This window comes from Panthera onca, chromosome A1, assembly GCF_046562875.1.
Source record: "Panthera onca isolate mPanOnc1 chromosome A1, mPanOnc1 haplotype 2, whole genome shotgun sequence".
NCBI classification, from domain to species: domain Eukaryota; kingdom Metazoa; phylum Chordata; class Mammalia; order Carnivora; family Felidae; genus Panthera; species Panthera onca.
The window spans coordinates 194,243,932-194,262,437 of NC_138339.1; the positions used below are offsets into that span (position 1 = coordinate 194,243,932).

An 18,506-nucleotide genomic window follows, 5' to 3' on the forward strand; every position below is an offset into this window, starting at 1 on the left:
GAATTTTCACTCTCTTTACACTAATAAATAATTTAACAGAGAGAGTAACACAATCGGCTGCATCAAACATAGACTTTGCTCACATGTGAAGCTCCCTGAAAATAATTTCTTAATAATCACGAAGTGAGGGGATGTGTTTTCATTTATATCTTATTGCCAACACGAGCGCAGATAAATCCTCAATCCTTGAAGGAGAGCTCGGAGCGCTCTGGCTCCTCTTTTAAGTTGGCAGGCGATTGCTCAGAAGGTTTTGGGGAAAAAAAAAAATTACGAGTCGTCGCGGACGAAATGGAATATTAGACATGCAACCTAACGGTAGTAGCAGAAGAGAAGTAGATCGTCTCCCTCTCCTTTCCCGACCGCCACTTCTGTGTCCCCGGCTCTTCCTCTCCGTCCCTCGCGTAGTTTCTTCCTTATCCTCCCCCCCTCCCCTCCTTTTCTCGCTCACTCGCTTTCCCTCCGCGTCTCGCGCTCTCGGAGTCTCTGCTCCGAGTTCCTGGTTGGATAATTTGGGTTAATACTAGTGAGTGAGGTTTTTGCGGCTTCAAAGGGTATTTCAAGTTTCCGGAGCTCCTCCCCTCTGCACCGTGTGACAACAACAACTCGTCCAGCCGGCAGCCTGCACTTTTCAGCTCATTTTCTCTCTGTCATTCCCCTCTCAATCTTTGATCAATGTACTTGCCAGGGAGAACCCAAGTCCTTCAAACCTCCTCCTTTTCACCTTCATCCTTAACTTTGTGCTAGAGCGGGACCCACACAACAACAGCCGACCCTCCCCGCCCCCGCCCCCCCTCCCAAACCAGCCCCCGATCCCAGCCCCCGGAGAGGACTCGCATTTCGACTTGCGGGACACTTTTGTGCGTTTCTCTCCAGAGCGCCTCTCGCGCTCGCCCCTCCTGCGCTCGCTTTCTTGCCCTCACCTCCTTGTTTCCCCCCCTTTCTCCTTCTCGTTCTCCCCTGGAGTTGTTGTTGTTGTTGTTATACCCCCTCGCTCCTTCTCCCCCCTCTCTTTTCCCCCTTCCCCTCCCCGGGGTGTGTGGCAACTTTTCCCCTCGCTTCTCCTTCTTCGCTCTCCCCTTATATGTGACCATGGCAGTGCCGGCGGCTTTGATCCCTCCGACCCAGCTGGTCCCCCCTCAACCCCCGATCTCCACGTCTGCTTCCTCCTCCGGCACCACCACCTCCACCTCCTCGGCGACCTCGTCTCCGGCTCCGTCCATCGGGCCCCCGGCGTCCTCAGGGCCAACTCTGTTCCGGCCGGAGCCCATCGCTTCGGCGGCGGCGGCGGCCACAGTCACCTCCACCAGCGGCGGCGGCGCGGGCAACGGAGGCGGCGGCGGCGGCGGCAGCAACTGCAACCCCAGCCTGGCGACCGCGAGCGGCGGCGGCGGCGGCGGCGGCGGCGGCGGCGGCGGCGGCGGCGGCATTAGCGCCGGCGGCGGCGGCGCCTCCAGCACCCCCATCAACGCGAGCACCGGCAGCAGCAGCAGTAGTAGTAGCAGCAGCAGCAGCAGCAGTAGCAGCAGCAGCAGCAGCAGCAGCAGCAGCAGCAGTAGCAGCAGCAGCTGCGGCCCCCTCCCCGGGAAACCCGTGTACTCGACCCCGTCCCCAGTGGAAAACACCCCTCAGAATAATGAGTGCAAAATGGTGGATCTGAGGGGGGCCAAAGTGGCTTCCTTCACGGTGGAGGGCTGCGAGCTGATCTGCCTGCCCCAGGCTTTCGACCTGTTCCTGAAGCACTTGGTGGGGGGCTTGCACACGGTCTACACCAAGCTGAAGCGGCTGGAGATCACGCCGGTGGTGTGCAATGTGGAACAGGTTCGCATCCTGAGGGGACTGGGCGCCATCCAGCCCGGAGTGAACCGCTGCAAACTCATCTCCAGGAAGGACTTCGAGACCCTCTACAATGACTGCACCAACGCAAGGTAAAGAGCGGGGGGTAGCCTCCGCCGCCCGCGGTCCCTTTCCTCCCGCCTCCTCCTCATCCTTCCCTCGCTCCCTTCCTGGCGCCTCCAGCTCCGCGCGCCCGCGAGCCGCGCGCCCTGGAGAGCACGGCCCTCTCCTCCCTTTCCTCGAGGCTCGCCAGCCGCTCCCGACCCTCCGACAAGTTGGCACCTCACCCTGCCCAGATCTCGCTCTTCCGCCCGGTCCCCACCTTGCTCGTCTGGGCGCAGGGGCTTGGCTGCTGTGGGACGCGGGAACCTCGAGCCTCGGGGCGGAGGGGGCGGGAAGGAGGAGGACCGTGCATTTCCAGGAGCCACAGCCCCCTTCCTGGGCCGCGCCAGCGTCTGGGGACCCCTCACAGCACGGCTGCCAGAGTGTGTGCTCCCTCGGACCCGGGTTCCACCGCGAGCCGGTGGGGGGGGGGGGGGCACCGGCGGGGCTGGTCGGCGGCGCCCGAGCGGCGTCCCGGGGGCGGGGAGAGGTCGTGACCCCGACCCGCTGGGTTCGGGAGCGGGAAGGCGCGCCCCGGGTGAGGGGCCCGCGAGGAAGCTGCGGGCCTGGGCCTCTTCGAGGCCGGGAGGGAAAAGACCTCCGAGGACGAGAAGCCCCGGAGCGATCCCGGGGGACCCGCTTCGAGCTCAGTCCCAAAGCCCCGAGGGGAAGCCCGCTGAGGGGAGGGGTCTGTGTGTGCGCGCACGTGTGCGTGTGGCCGCCTGTGAGCTTGTGCAAAGGAGATAAAGGGGTACGTTTGCCCCGGGGCAGATGCGAGGGAACCAGCCGGGTTTCCTTCTGCAGGGGGAGTTGACGGGTGCCTGAGACTCTTGGAAGCTGACCTGGAGAGATGGGGAAGGAAGACTGAAGCACACACTCTCTTTCTCTCTCTCTCCAAATTGTTTTTCTTTTTCTTTTTCTTTTTTTTTCTTTCTTTACTTTTTTTTTTTTTTTTTTTTTTTTGAAGGTTAGTAGCTCACGCAATGAGCAGGTGCAAGCTTTGCACTGGGGTGTTCCGCAGACCTGAATCCCCCGTGCTGTGACTTCCACAGCCCGGCAAAGCGCGCGAACCCTGGAGGCCAGGGGACCCGGTGCCTGGCCCGACCGGTTTTATGCTAATGAACGCTCACTGGGGGAGGATCTACCGAGAGGGGGCGGGAGTGGGGTAACTTGTCAGTTTCGGGGTGGAAATGTTCTTTCCACCCGCTTTCACAGTGCAGCCTGGTCCCCCGTTCCAGGCAGAGGGAAAAGTTGAGATGCCTGGAGAAAGAGAGTAGGGAAAGTTGGATACCAGAAGCGGACGCGTGGGAACTGCGCGCAAAATTTGCGCGGGGACTGCGATACACTCCAAATAAGTTTAAGACCGGGAGAAGGAAGAGAGTTGTACTCTTTTAGGAGGTGTGTCCCCTAATAGAGCTAGGGTAACTGAGCTGCGAAGGAAAGAGGGGTAGGACGAGACCAAAAGGAAACAGGGGTGAAAAAGCCCCTAGCTATTACTTCCTTGGAAGACTTCTGGCTAGTGCCCCAGGAAGGCTGTAAGACGAAAGCTGACTCCAACTCGAACCTTGCGAATGTCCTATTCTGACCTAGCCAGAAACTCTTTTCCTTGTTTGCCATCCTTTGCATGGGGTCTTTAGTGTGTGTCTGGGTTTTGAACCTTCATTTCTATTATTTTTGGGTGACTGCTGAGAGCGCGTGCATGTGTGTACGCGCGCGCGTGCCCAAGAGGATGGACAGGTGGCAGTAAAGATTGAGGGGTGATCTTGATCACTAAACGTCATTTACCGAGATAATTGGAGTCCTAGGACGTCCAGAGGATAAAATATTTGCCAACAATGTATTGTTAAAAGTACTCAAATCAGGGCAGAAAATTGTTACAGTTGGAAAGAATGCTAGTTGAAATTTGAAGCCAGTTGGTTGTTATGAAATTGTCTACCTATCTAGTAATTTGGTGAAAAGCTACTGTGTTTCTCTTTAGTAATCAAACCATTCTGCTCTTGAAATCTCTTTGTGTGTTTCTTACAGCACATACTGTACTCGATAATTAATGACCATTACACATAACACACACACACACACAAAAATTGCCAGAGAAAACTTCTTTCAATGACTGCAACGTTACAATCAATGTAAAGCAGGTAGTGGTACCCCTCTTATAATTACTCCCTTGATTTTTTTTCCCCTGAAATTTTGCTTAGTGTTTGGAATTGAAGTCCTCACTATACGGTTGGAAAATATTCTTAAAGTTACTAACAAAAATGTTTTAATTAGTTTTTTTTTTTTCCCTGAGGTTAACAATAGCTCTGGAGTTTAAACTTTCACAGCCAACATAAGTTAAATCCAATAGAACTATTATATCTCTTCAAAAATATTTCATCAATATTCTAATTATGTTTCAATCACCTCGTCTTAATATTTTACAATTACACGTGTTATTCTAAAACTCAGTTTCAGGTTATTTTTAAGTTAAACGTGGTTAGTTTGTTGATTTACTCTTGCGTTTGATCTTTCATCATCTACAAGCCTTACTCAAACCTATATACATGCAAATACAGCAGTCATTAACCTTAGAAGATGTGTAATTGGAGATCTTTACCTAGGTTTTCTTAACTCTGCACTGTAATCAAACCTGTAAAAAATCAATTTGTAAATCAAAACTGTAAAAAAAAAAATAGAAAACTTATCGTGGAACTCCCTGTCACTAAAACATATTGTTTGCATTATATTACACTATTATTTTTAATGATAATTACAAGTGTTACTGTCTTATTTCTTAACTTTGAAAGCAATACCTACAATACTTGCACCTTGGATCTTCAAAACTAAAATTACTCTTTCCATTCAAGTCCAGTTTATGCCTTTTCTATTAAGATCCTTTTTCATTCACCTAGATATATTGATTTCTTTCATTCTGGTTTCTTTCTCCTTTGGCTATTTAAGAGACGATCTAAAGGAATAATTTATGCAGAGGGTAAGACAAACTGTGCAAAAGGCAAACTATATAAAATAATATATACATAGTGTATAAGAAACATCAAATCTTAGCACTCTCATCTTTTTACAGAACATATATCTAATTCTGTCTCTTGATAGCATTTAGATACCAGGGAATCTGAGAAACCAAAATGATATCAAAGAGAAAAAAGGTTCATAAACTTGCTCAAAGTGGCTCAGTAAGTTGGTGACAAACCTTAGAGTGGATTTAATTTGCTTGGGGCTATTGCATCAGTATGCTATCTATAAAAACTAGAATAAATGTTGAAGCCATCTGTCACTACCACAAGGAGATGAAACAGAGACTATCACTTGCTTGATAGTAAAGCTAAAAGTAAGAGTCCAAAAATGAGAGAATATGTAAGGAAATATATTTAAAAGTTGTCAAAGGACAGAGTCTGACCTTGATCAGCTTCCTCCAATTATTATTTTTAAACTAAACATTAGTTGCATGAACTTGGCTGGTGCATCAGAGGTCACTTAATTAACTGGTAACCACTAAACAGCAACAACAAAAGAAAAGTAATTATGTACATGGTCAAGCCTCTGTTTGTATGAGTCAGTCGCTTGTTTGTAGATTTGGGTTAGGATTCAATTTTCTGTGAATTCAGGTAATAAAAAGTGACTGCTGTATTGTGTTATCTAAAATGTTTATTTTTTGAATATTGCCAGAGGGAGATTTTGTTTCAGGATCTTTCAAACCAGATTGTGATTTGGGTCTTATGTAGCCCTAGTATTGTGGAGGTTTTTAACTTAAATAGATTCCAGTTGGTTTTATCAGACATTTTATATGCATATAGATATATTCACAAATAGTATTCCTTTGTCTTAAAAGTCAATACTATCCATAGACAGCAAATTGAAAGACTTTTCAAGTCTTTTTTTGTCCAGTAGTAATATATGGATGCAATTTTACTGTAAGAAATATAAAATATTCTCCAACACTTGGCTCTGTTGTTTGTCAGGAGTTTTAATAAAGATGGCAAACTGAACCAGTCGATATGTATTGAACATTTCCCCCACTGCATGTTTTTCGATGGCATGGACTTACACACTTCTGCATTGGTAATAGAAAGTTTCAACACAAATACAGATTCACTTCTCACAGATAATTACGATACTTGGCACAGAGAGATTAAAATTACTTCGAATGAAGAGAGACTATGCTTTTGAAGTTTTTGTATTACAGTTGATTAATGGCTCCTGTAAAGCCTAATGTTTCATTTTATAACATTTCCTAAATAATATGACATAATTAGAAGAGTAAGGCCTAAAATATGCAACTTTAAGTTTGGTTCTGCCACTTGTTCCTGTATACGTTTAAACTGTTACTAAGTTATAGTTTAATTAATACATAAACAAAATCTAAGAATATTCTAACCTAGGATTTACCTTGTTCAATCAAATTGTATTATGTAATGCAAATTCTTGAGTTATTTGGATATTTTTCAACCTGTTGTTTTTCTTGAGTTAGTCTCCAGTAATGCACATAATCGTTATTGTAAAGAGTGCACATAGTTATGAAGATGGTTTACTTTCTGAACTCCACAGATGATTAGCTAATGCTCTGAGACACTTAATTTGATTTGCACATAGGATATTTTATTTTGTGAAGCTGCAAACATTATATAAAATAAACAGACTTTTTTGTTTTCATAGTTCCCTTACATAAATTCTTTGTATCACATTTAATACAGACTTTGTGAACCTTCTTCTGATTAGTCCAAATCTGCTGTTACTTTTTTGTTTAATCTACATTTCACAGAAGTTGCGTATAAATTACTGAGACCAATATTAGCCATTCTCTTTTTGCCTCACTACCTCCCCCAACCTCCTGAGATGTGACACCCAATATTGATTAAAGTCTTGGCTGGATTTGAGCATAAATCACTCTTCTCTTTGGTGATTTACCATGTGTGATTCACCAGCATACGAAAACATAATATGCTTTATTGTTTCTCATTTGATGTTTTGTTTTTGGAATGTAAGTAGCATTTGTAAATTAGCTTAATGTGCAACCAAGTAGTTGTTATTTTAGGAACAATTTGTGCTTTGACTATCAATTAGTGTTATTTTCTCTTTCCAAGTTATTTTACTAAATTGTTTCATACAATTGCCTTTGTTAATCAAGTAAAATAATCATTTAAATTGCACTGTAGTAGCAACATAGAACCCATGTATTGCAAAATTTAAGAAATGCAACTCTCACAGGTTGTAAACTGTTTCCCTTTGAATCTTTGAAGAAATTATATGAAGTAAGCTTTCTAAATAGGGACAGGTGAGTCTTCTAGATTTCACCCAATATTTTGATTTTAAGGTTTTCGTCACTTGTTTCTTTAAAAAAGTTAAAGTTGGCCAGAATTTTATCTTTCAAGAATTTAATTTTCAGATTGTTCACCAGAAAAAAAAAAAAAATCACATCGTTATAGACTTTTAAAATGACAGGGAATATAAAATAAAGTTGATATTAACTATTTGGGTATTTAAATATAAATAATATGTAATTAAAATAAAGTTTTATCATTTTATATTTGAATTGATATAAAAATAGAGTGACCTTACCATGTACCAGCATGTGCCATCCTCTTAACTACTGAGTTACTAGATTGTGATTGGTCAGTTATATATATACATATATATATCCATACATGTGTATTCTTGTTTAAGTTCTACAGGTTAAAAATTTTAGCTAAGAATGCATTTATATTTACACTTTTAGGCTTTGAGACTGCATTAGGGGACCTCTTTTCCATTATATTTATTATGTTCAGTAATTTATTTTTTAATGAAGAAAACCCTGAATTAAAAGCTCACCAAATGGGGCTTAGCTGAGTGTCATATCAAAGGCCCTGATCTTCACATTTACGTGTTTCAGGCATAGCAGACGCTCTGTGAGCCCACATTGTGCTCAAATTCCTTTACTTTTCTTCTCAATTTGTCTGAAGTATTTCCAGGCAAAAGTAATTTTTTGCTACAGTAAGTGTCTTTCAAAATAACTTTTAATTGTTGATATGTGCTTTTTAGTATATGCCACAATACAGAAATTACTTCATTCAGATACTGAGATTAGTTTACCAAATTGTTTCTTTGGAAAACAAGAACACCGAGATTAGTATATTTACGTTTGGTCCAGTAATTTGTTATTATTAGATCAACTCGTGGGTCACTTTATTTTGATGTACCTATTTACTTTGAGAAGTCTTCTAAGAATTTGTAAAGAGTGTGTGTGTTACAGTTCATGATATTTAAATGTGCAAATGACTATGAACAGAATTTTTATCCATTCAATATAAATTAGTCAATTAGACAATCAATCAGTGAAATTTTACTGTTTTTCAAAGTAATGATAGAATTAAAATTATTTGAATAAAATAGCAGACAATCATCCCCTTTGTATATGTAGTCATATATAGATAGAGATAGAGCTATAGGTATACAGATATATAAAATCATATAGAGAATGACTCAAATCATTACTTAATCCAAAACCAGGGACCTTGAACCAAATATATTTTAAATTTCTGGTGTATTCTTACCTGGACTTACTTTATATGCTAAGAGGATTCTAATTCACCCATTTAAACAAATTCATCTGTAGTTTTCTAAGTTGGATATTGAAGTGGCCAATGACTGAATTTTGTTAAAGGTGTGGCCCTGTTGCTTTCTGATTCAAATTAGCTTGGAGCTGGTCCAGGATATCAGGCTGGGATTCTTTTACATGTATAAAAGTACGTGACTTGAGTGAAAGTTGTCAAAGACAACTTTACTAAACTGGAAAACTCACTATATCATTATTTAATTGCTCTTCTATTTTTGTGCTTATAAGTATATTGAAATGTCTAATACTGTGCAGCACAGTGATGCAGTGAATAGCTACTTGCTTTTAAAAAAGTTTTAGAGAGCAATGATTTAAAAAGAAGACAGCTTAGCTGAAGCATTTAAAACATATTATTATATAAGATGAATATAATACCTGGAATCCATTGCATGTTTCTCAGAGGAAGTCAAAACTACTATGATCTGAAGAACATAAATGTAATTTAATGTAAGTAGACTTATAATAATCCTGCAGTGGATTTTGAAGGTAGTGTATATGTTTGACAAAAAAATTGAATATGCTTTTCAGGCATGATTTTCACGAAAACAATAATGAAATAGGCAATTTAGTATATTGGTTACTTTTGGTTCGTAACATTGAAGAGCTGAGGAATGTTTTCTTTCCTTACAATAAATGAATGGAGAGGTGAAGTATTAAAAAGTCACAGTGTAACTTATCTTTGAATTTATATAGTATCAATTAGGTTGCTTTTCCAGTCACAACACGAAAATAATACTTTTCATCAAGGACAAACAAGACATATTCAGGAAAGAAAGAGTACTAGTTGAAAGGGAATTATTTTATGGAAACACATAGAAGCATTTTCAGTAAATACTTGCTAATTCAATTTAAGGGATGCTGGTCATTTCTTAAGGAAAGATAATGAAAATAAATCTCTAGAATATGTTAATCAAGAAATACTTTATTATATTCACATATCAAGCATACAAAGTATTTTGTTAAAATCTTAAACTGATTATATTCTGCAATTTTATTAATAGCAACAGTAAATGGGTTGTATTATTCATAACCCTATATTACGTATGAACAAAGCAAATCGCTGAAGGTATAACAAATCTTTGAACCTATCACAACTGTACGAAAATATACGGACATATCCTAAAATGTTAATTCCTATTTTATATTGAAAATATCTTCAAAATAATACTGTTTCTTGAGTTAGGCAATATGTAGTTCAATGGCCTCTGGATTTTAAGTGAATAATTTAGAACACTTTTAATTGTCCTATTACCAGTCACACATTTTGTACTAAGATAGATGCCCTTGTGTATGCAACAGGTGTAAAATTTTTATCAGTATTTTAGAAGTCTTGGTGGTGGATATCTTTGTTTATATTAACCGTAGCCTATGTGTAGTCTATGTTTTTATGCTTAAATAATTATAATATCTTCATTAGAAAAACTTTTACATATATGTGTATGTGTGTTTGTATTCTTTCACCCCCTCCCCCCAAATGCGCGCACACTACACACACACACACACACACACACTCTTGTAGGACATAGGGCCGGAGGACAAAAAACTTTTACCAAAAAACTGACTTTAATTTTGCCTTCTGCAATTTAGTGAAATATAAAATAACACTGAAAAAGAAATTCTGTTTTACTGAATGATAATAGAAAATATATTTAGAATTAATTTTAGCACGAAAGAAATAATTTATACTTAAATATTTTAAAGTGTAATTATGATAAACAATGTTCTATTGTTAGTAAGACAATGATTAAAAACTTATCTTAATTTTTCCTATACCTTTATGTTTATGATAACTGAAGTGTACTTTTAATTCTCTCCAGAAAATATTTGTCAGAGAATTATCTTATTTGTATGAAATAGATATTAAACTATTAGGTACTAGAATCTGTACATTATGGAATAACATTTAATGTGGTTGATGTCATTGCTCCATTTTTTTTATTAGTTTATTTCATTGCTGCTTGCACTTTGGAGCAAGCATATCCTTTACAATCAGTGGATAAATGATAGGAAAACAATTTCATAACTTAAAAAAAAATGATTGCTCTTCTAAAAGCTTTGCCATCAATGCGATGAGTTAGGAATGAGGTCAGGGGTTAATCTGCAGGTCTACATAAGAAGTGTATTACCACTTCTTGCAGTGGACTGTCATTGTCTTTCAAAACACCTGGTAGAGGTCCAGTTAAATGAAATCAATTACTTTCTCAATCATTCCATGGCATTTGTCAAGTCATTACATCATTGGTAAAAGTGCAAGAATGCATGCATTTTTTGGTGAAGTAGAAAAGAGGTTAAAAAACAGTGACTACTTGAAAAATTCTGCCTCCTCTAAAGCTTGTGGAATTAAAAACAACCTTGCACATAGTAAATGCAAAATGACATTCAAGTTCACCTTTGCATTTTGTTACCAAAAAAGAGACATATTTCATACTACTTTTTGCATTATCTGGTATGCGTATATATTTATAAGTAAAAATGATTTCAAGATATTTTATGACTTGTGAGCTCTGACACCCTTATTCTTACCCTCTAAGTACCCTCTGACAAGTGCGTATTATAATCCAAGATGAATATATGTCTGCTGTTCACTGATTTTTTTCTTCACCCCATTGATAGTACATGCAGATTTGAACTTGTAGCCAGCAACAGTGCTTCCATGCTTCAAATTGCCAAAAGACCCCCAGGGATAGAAACTTGACCTGCTTTTATGAAACCATAGAATTACATTTATACAAGTTACCCCATGGGAAAGGAATGAACTGATCCCAATTCAAACCTTAATATTGGAGCCTTCTGGGTCAAATTTGATTTTTCTTTCTGTTAACACCTGTTTGGCTACCAAATTTAGTAACTAGGTGCTTTTAGGAAATTTAAAAAATATCATTCATAAATGACACTTCACCAGTAAGCCAAAGTGTCATCAAAATTTTGCAGATATTCACGTTTTCACATGGGAGTAAGATGTTACTTTTAAAAACGAAGTATCTATGTTTTAAATATACGTCCTAGATATAAGTAGTTTAAACACAAAATTGTTTAATCGGACATTTATTTTGTACTTTTTATTGATTTCCCTCCACTAAAGAGTCAGCCCAAGGAGAGGAAGAAACTTTTTTAGGGAGTTGCTCCCTGTGATAACATTTCAGAGTAAGGATTTTTAATGGATAAGTTTAATTTTCTTAGACTTGCATTTTAAAAGGTTATATTCCTTATTTTACTTTTTGTTGGACTATATGAAGGGATTTCCTGAAGCCTGCTTTTACCACTAATAGTAACACATGAAGGTGGTTAATGATAAATTGGATACATAAAAGCTATTCCTGTTTTAGTTGTATGTACTTTATGTGGTTGGGCCTACACTGTAAAACTGAAGTTAATCATGTGTTCACAATAGGTGGGTAATAGCTTGCTTATTTTCTGTAATATCAAAATGCTATATCCTACATATACCAATGGATAACGAATGTAAATGGGTAAGGCTATAGTGTCTCTTTGCTTATAATTGATGGTATTAAATGACCATCATGAGACTACCGAACATTCTCCATATAGAATGACTTGTTCTCAATCCTACATGCACAGCAACACTTTATGAAAGATAAAGCAACATGCGTACATTTTTACCCCTACTCAAATATCTGCTGTTACAATTATGATGACTAAATAATTTCATGATAGGATTTTGGAACCAAGCTTAGCATGTTCCTTCCCCAATTCAAAATTAAAAATAATTTTAAAGACTTTTCACCTTTTTTTTTTCACTTAACATTAATAAAACCGTTTGGATGATTGGTTGTTTTCCTACAAGAACCAAACATAAAAATTCCTAGTAACAATGCTTATAACAAATCGATTCTTAGAGGAAAACATTGAAATTTCCAGTGGAAAGTATACCACTTTCCTTACTATCATAAGTCAAAATAATCAAGGAGAAAATATTTAGAGCTTTAAACATATGTTGTTTTTTCTTTGTTATTGGCTGTTAGGTGGCAAAAGAAAATATCTTGCTTTCACCATAAGCTAACATTTTTCTGCATTGTCTTGACACTGGAATGAGGCTGAAAAATTAAATCAATTATTTGGATGTTCCCTAAGATTATTTTGATGCCATATTTATAAAATATCAACATTTTTTTTAACGTTTATTTATTATTGAGAGACAGAGCATGAGCAGGGGAGGGGCAGAGAGAGGAGGAGACACAGAATCTGAAGCAGGCTCCAGGTGCTGAGCTGTCAGCACAGAGCCCGACGCGGGGCTCAACCTCACAAACCGGGAAATCATGACCCGAGCCTAAGTCGGACGCTCAACTGACTGAGCCACCCAGACGCCCCTAAAATATCAACATTTGATTAAATATTTCATTTGGAAGTTTGACCCTACTAGTTTGATGATGATTTAACATGGCTCTTGCTCTTCACTTTCTCTCAATCTGACAAAAGGAAGGAAAGGGGGTGGATCACATGACCCAACCACATTATGCTGTTCTAAAAAAGAATCTGGCTCAGGAGAGGCAACCTATTCTGACTTTTGTAATGGTGATAATATGAAGTTTCTGTGACCTTTTTTGTTTTCTAGTGGCACTTTGCAGGTCCATTTCCAATAATGATTGATGGTACACCACATGAACTGCAAAAAGAAAAAATACTTTAAAAATGTTTGCCATAAAATGCATGAGAGATAGAACTTTTATATTTTAGATAATTCTCTATGAGTAGAGTAATCCTTAATGTTGTACAAGATTCTACGTCATACTTAATGTAGAAAGCCTTCCAACACCAAACTACGTTTCATCTTCTTAAATATCTTTATCATCTAAATTATCCTCATAGTGATCTTGTTGTTTTTTTGGTAGAAACTCTAGTGAAATTGTGCATGAAAATATAAATGCTTATCATGAAATTTACCTATAAGCATCTAGCCCCAAACAGAATAAAAACAGGTTTTTGAGCTGTTGAAATTCAGATTGGTTTCCCCAATTTTAACAGTGTGAAAACGTAATATTTTAAAATTTATTTTGCTCCAAGTTTAGGAAATAAAATTAAAAATGGTATATTTGATCTAGAGTAAACTTCTTAGCTCTTTCTTTTGGGGAGTAGGTTAAATAAGGGCCCATGACAGGGATGCTGTTTGTTTTTCACAAAAGTTGTTTGTGATTTCAGGTACTCTTGGGAAATCTCTTGATCAGATTCACATCTGTTCCTGTCAAAGTGGGTGCTAAGATACCGGTCACCCAGCAACCATGTCCAAGAGGGAATTGGGCCGATAATAACTTCAAAAAGGAATGACAGATGCTAGATTAGGATGAAAGACAAAACGCATGAAAAATGAGCTTGTTAGAATCAAAAATTTGTTCAAGCACCTTTATGCAAATTAAATGAATATTGAATATTTGCATGCAGTAATTTCTACTTTTTCATTTATTGAAAAGAAAAGAATAGTGCATTTAAACTCACAAATGTGATTTCTTTCTTTTGTACTAATCAACATACAAAGCCGAATCTCTTTTTAAAAAATCAGATTAGCCACCTGGGTTCTTATATCTCTGCTAAGTGTGTTATAATGTTTTTCTTATAACAATGGTACTTTTTGGGACAACTTAGTTTATCTGATTGTTTCCATAATAAACAGTCTTGTGCGAATTAGGATTATTTTAGGTGAATATAAATCCATTTCTTGAAAAAGCATTTCAAAAGTAACCCTATCCTATTGTCCTTGAAATTGGTTAATGTACATTAATAAAAGATCACTCAAGATGAGTTCACACCAAAAGCACAGGCTTCTCATTGACTGGTTAAATAACAATGCGTTTAAGTAAAGCAGGGTAGTATACCGAAATGAAAACTAGACAGAAAGATCTCTTCAAAATTTAAGATGCCTTTTGATACATTACTAGTTTTTCTATTGAATTGTTCACCTACTAATCAGAATTTAGAAGGGCCTGATAAAATGTAGTGATTGAGAGAGGTTTCTGAGTCTTGGTTTAGCAATGTCTAATGTGGTCACGTAGAGAAATTGATTTTCTTCAGAAATTAATTAATTTTTCATATCGCCCTAAGCTGCAGTTAAAAAGAGTGCATACTTGTCTGTTTTTTCCAGAAATATTGCCTAATCATATTAATACCATTGCCCCAAGGATGAAAAGATAATTGTACAAATGCATTTGGAAATATGTATCACTGAGTATTTATGATTAAATTATGCAAATGACCCAGCTCTCATCCTTTCCAGACCCAGATTGTCTAATTAGGATTGATATGCTGAATAGATGTTCCAGAATTTGAATACAAGCATGTCCAAGGAGCAGAAAATTGGAAATGACAAGGCTGAAATCCAAAGAAAAGTGCCTTTCGTTTCTATACTTTGTTAATGTGCTGTTAGCAGTTGAGGGTTCTTTCTGTCCCTTTGGCTATTTTGTGACTCATATGTCCTATTAGAAACAAGTATGCAAAATGAATTGAACTTTAGCAAATAGCATTTCATTTCTATTTGGTGCTTATTTAAAAATAATAATCCCCTGGCCATTCAAAGAGAACATCACTATTAAGTTGCTTCACACAATGTAAACTTGCCCTTAATTTAGTGATTTTTTTAACTTCCTCTGAGTTGGTATCAGAACTTTGTTTCAAAGCTAGCTCTCCAAACTTAATGGTATACCAACGCAGTATTTTCCAAGGATATGCTTTCTTGAAAACACAGTCCATTCATTTATTCATTCATTTGTTTACATAAATACCCATCTTTTAATATTTGGAGAAAATTGTTGAAGCAACAGTTCTGATTAGGGGGAAAAAAAAGCAGCACTTTAAATGTAACAATGTTTGAATTTGAGGTCCTCAGCAGGCTTTCTCCCTCATTGATTACATTCATTCATCTTAGATGGAGGGGTGGTAGTGAGGAGCTAGGAAGGGACTGAACTGTCAGGGCTCCGGCCTTTGTTAGGCAGCGGGTAGTCACTGCCTCTGAACTGGCCTGGCTCCTGCTTTCCATCTGCAAGATGATGGATTGCTATGTTTAATACATTTCAGCTTTTGTCTGTCATAGTGTGGACAGACAGTACTATCAGTGATTTCAACAGTGATTAGGGAACCGTTTCAAACCACTCCTATTGGCCAGACAGCTTCCAGGAATGTCTGATGAAACATACTCATTGGCACTCTCACCATGTAAATGTGTAGCTTAACTAGGCAGAGATTGTACACTCGCTGTTTAAACCAGTGCAGAACCCATGGAGAATTTTACTAGATCACATATCTACTTTGGAACAAAATTACATGAGACAATATCATAAGAACATTTTGGGTCTCTAACTAAAATATTCATCCCAAGTGGTCCCGAGTTAAGATAAATTTGAATTCTTTAAATAGTAATAGCATATGCTTAATGGCAGGACTGTAGTCCATAGACTGTGATGTCAGTTGTTGCTATCCTCATCAATATGGAGCTGTTTAGCTATATTGGGAGGGTAGAATGTGAGGACTATGTTACAGCAGTAAGACGTGACATGGCATGTGCTGTGTTGGGATTTGTTGAGCTGTGGGTGCTTTGTGGTTCACAAGTCCAAAGAGTGAATGATTTCAGCAACCAGAAAGCCACTCTGTACCAGCTGAATATTTTCCCTTGAGTGTCTTACTCTATTTATAAAACTGGTGCTGAGAAAATACAATTAACTAAAGGAAAAGAAAATTTATGTTAAGCCATTGATAACATAAGCAAGGTTTTATTTGGAGAATTGGACTTATATCTAAATAAATTGAATTTTACGAATTCTAATGTAAAAATATAATGTAATTTATAATGTAAATTTTTAAATGTATGATAAACCTGGAGTTGTAACCCTCTTAATAAATAGATAATTAACAAATACTAATCCAGCCAAAGTTTTGAAACAGAAATCTAAATCAAGAGAAGCCACTTGCTTTCAACTTATCTCTATTAAATAGGGAAGATGAAAGGGAAAGTTTTGATGGTTAATAGAAAAGAACCAATGAGAATAAGAGTTCCAGATCCCAGATTATATTTTCCCTGACTGATATGGTTCTTATACAGCAAAATTTTCACCTGAGATCTTTTCAGTAAAGGTTTCTGGTTTTGAATATGTGATTACAAATGTGCAAACACACACATCACACCACAAATACACACACACACACACCCCGTATTTCTTTTGAACTAGTTCAATAACTAAATGTGTTGGCATTTTAACGTTGCTGATTTAGTAATAAGGACAGGTGGTGTTCTCCCTCCTGGGAGAGTTATAAAAGCATTCATATATTTTGCAAATTATTTTGTTCTTTGTTTTATTTTAAGGCTTGTCTTATTGAAACAATGTACAGCTTAAAAATTGTACATTCATTCAGCATATTCTAAAAGAGTCATCTGTCAAAGTGAATCAAAGATAGAGCTCATAGTAGACTTTTGTACAGAAATTACATAACTGGGCTTAAGTAAATCTGGATTTCTTAATAAAAGCAATTCACAATTTATATAGCACATATGTAGTGAAATAATGTACTACCCTCAACATTTTTGTACTGCATAATCATTCTAATGGGTGGCTGTCAAATCTTTAGTTGTAGAGTATTGCATATTCATTTATTCCATCCATAGTGTGGGTGGGGGGCAGGCAGGGAAGTGGCAGAATGCTTATTCTTTTAGAAAAAGATGAGGTATAGGGGGCAGCTATTATCCTATGAAATCACTGTGATGTGCAGAATCTCTATTAAGTCAAAGGCAAATGCATGACTGAGGCTACTTGAGTTAAGATTCCTGGCTTTGCACTCTTAGCAGCAGAATGAATGGAAGGAAGAGGAGGTGTCGAGTAAATACTCTGTTCTAAAGTAGAACTGTTTCATGGAATGGCCCTACCTTACCATCCTACACCTCCTCCCTTAACTATTTGTTAATAAGTTTAAGGTCAGTAGAGACTTCAGATAAAGGACCTGGGTGGGGGATAGACCTTAAAGAGAGGAAAGGAATGTTTATACCATATATAAGCTATGGATATCCCCCCCCCCCAAATATTATAGAAAATATAACTGGTTGGCAAATTTACATGTGTATTTTACCCATTGGTGAACCTTTCTGGGCTATTCAGAATTAGGTCTTGTGTAACATTGGGAGTATAAATGTGTGTGTGTGTGTGTGTGTGTGTGTGTATGTGCACGCACGCATGTGTCCACGTGTACACCACAGGTTGCCATCCCTTGTTATACACATTGTTGGTCTTGTGTTTAGTTAAACACCATAATTACAAGGTAATACAAGTCATTTGTCTTACTGTGGCTAAATAAAGAAAAAAATGTGTGCCAGAAATGAAATGAATGAGTTTCTCATGAAGGTAAACGAACAAGTTTGCTGTCTGCAAACGGTCTCAGAGCGGAGGAGTGTTAGAATCCCTGTTAATCGATCCATCCATTTCCAGCCATGGCGCGAGCTCACTGGCTTCTGCATGTGCACACAGCAGCTCTGGTCTTAGCTGTTACTGGTGGGTAGATCCAGAGATTGGGGGGAAATAAAGAGTCAGGCCAGCAGGTTCAACTTCTTATTTCTCAGTAGCTTCCTATAATGATTCCACCTCTAATGAGGTGAATTACTACTGCATGAAAAAGGAGAAAAAAGGGTTTTGGCCATCTTAGCTAATAAATCACATTGACTGCATGGCTGATCAGATCAATTGTGCATAAATCAGTGCCTTAAAGAGTCTTAAACTAAGATTCTACCAAAGACCAATCGATCTACTGGCTTGTGTAACGGCACGATCTCTTGCCTATAGCAAACTGAACAGGAGTCCACAATATTGAGACTGTTAATATGCTGTCAAATGTTGAAATGGATGTTTTCAGATCTCCGAGGCATGGCCAAGATGAGTAAAACAGTTGTGACTGTGTCAAGTCAACTGACAGATATATTTTTGTCTTCTCTAATTCACTTTTGTTAGCTAGGTTAGCAAGAAAATTCAATTCTCAAGACATACATGAAAAT

At 38.4% G+C, this 18,506-nt stretch overlaps 1 protein-coding gene across 2 annotated transcripts in view; it reads left to right on the forward strand.

The window, feature by feature from the left end:
* The first annotated feature begins 218 nt into the window (after positions 1-218).
* DACH1 (dachshund family transcription factor 1) overlaps positions 219-18,506 on the forward strand; it is a 438,758-nt gene continuing 420,470 nt past the window's right edge. The window contains exon 1 of one of the 2 annotated variants that reach the window (XM_060637011.3): positions 219-1,925. In XM_060637011.3, coding sequence (XP_060492994.3) covers positions 1,090-1,925 — 836 coding nt within the window. In that variant the 5' untranslated portion in view covers positions 219-1,089. The remainder of the gene's footprint in view (positions 1,926-18,506) is intronic. The other variant, XM_060637012.3, reaches the window with a different exon arrangement.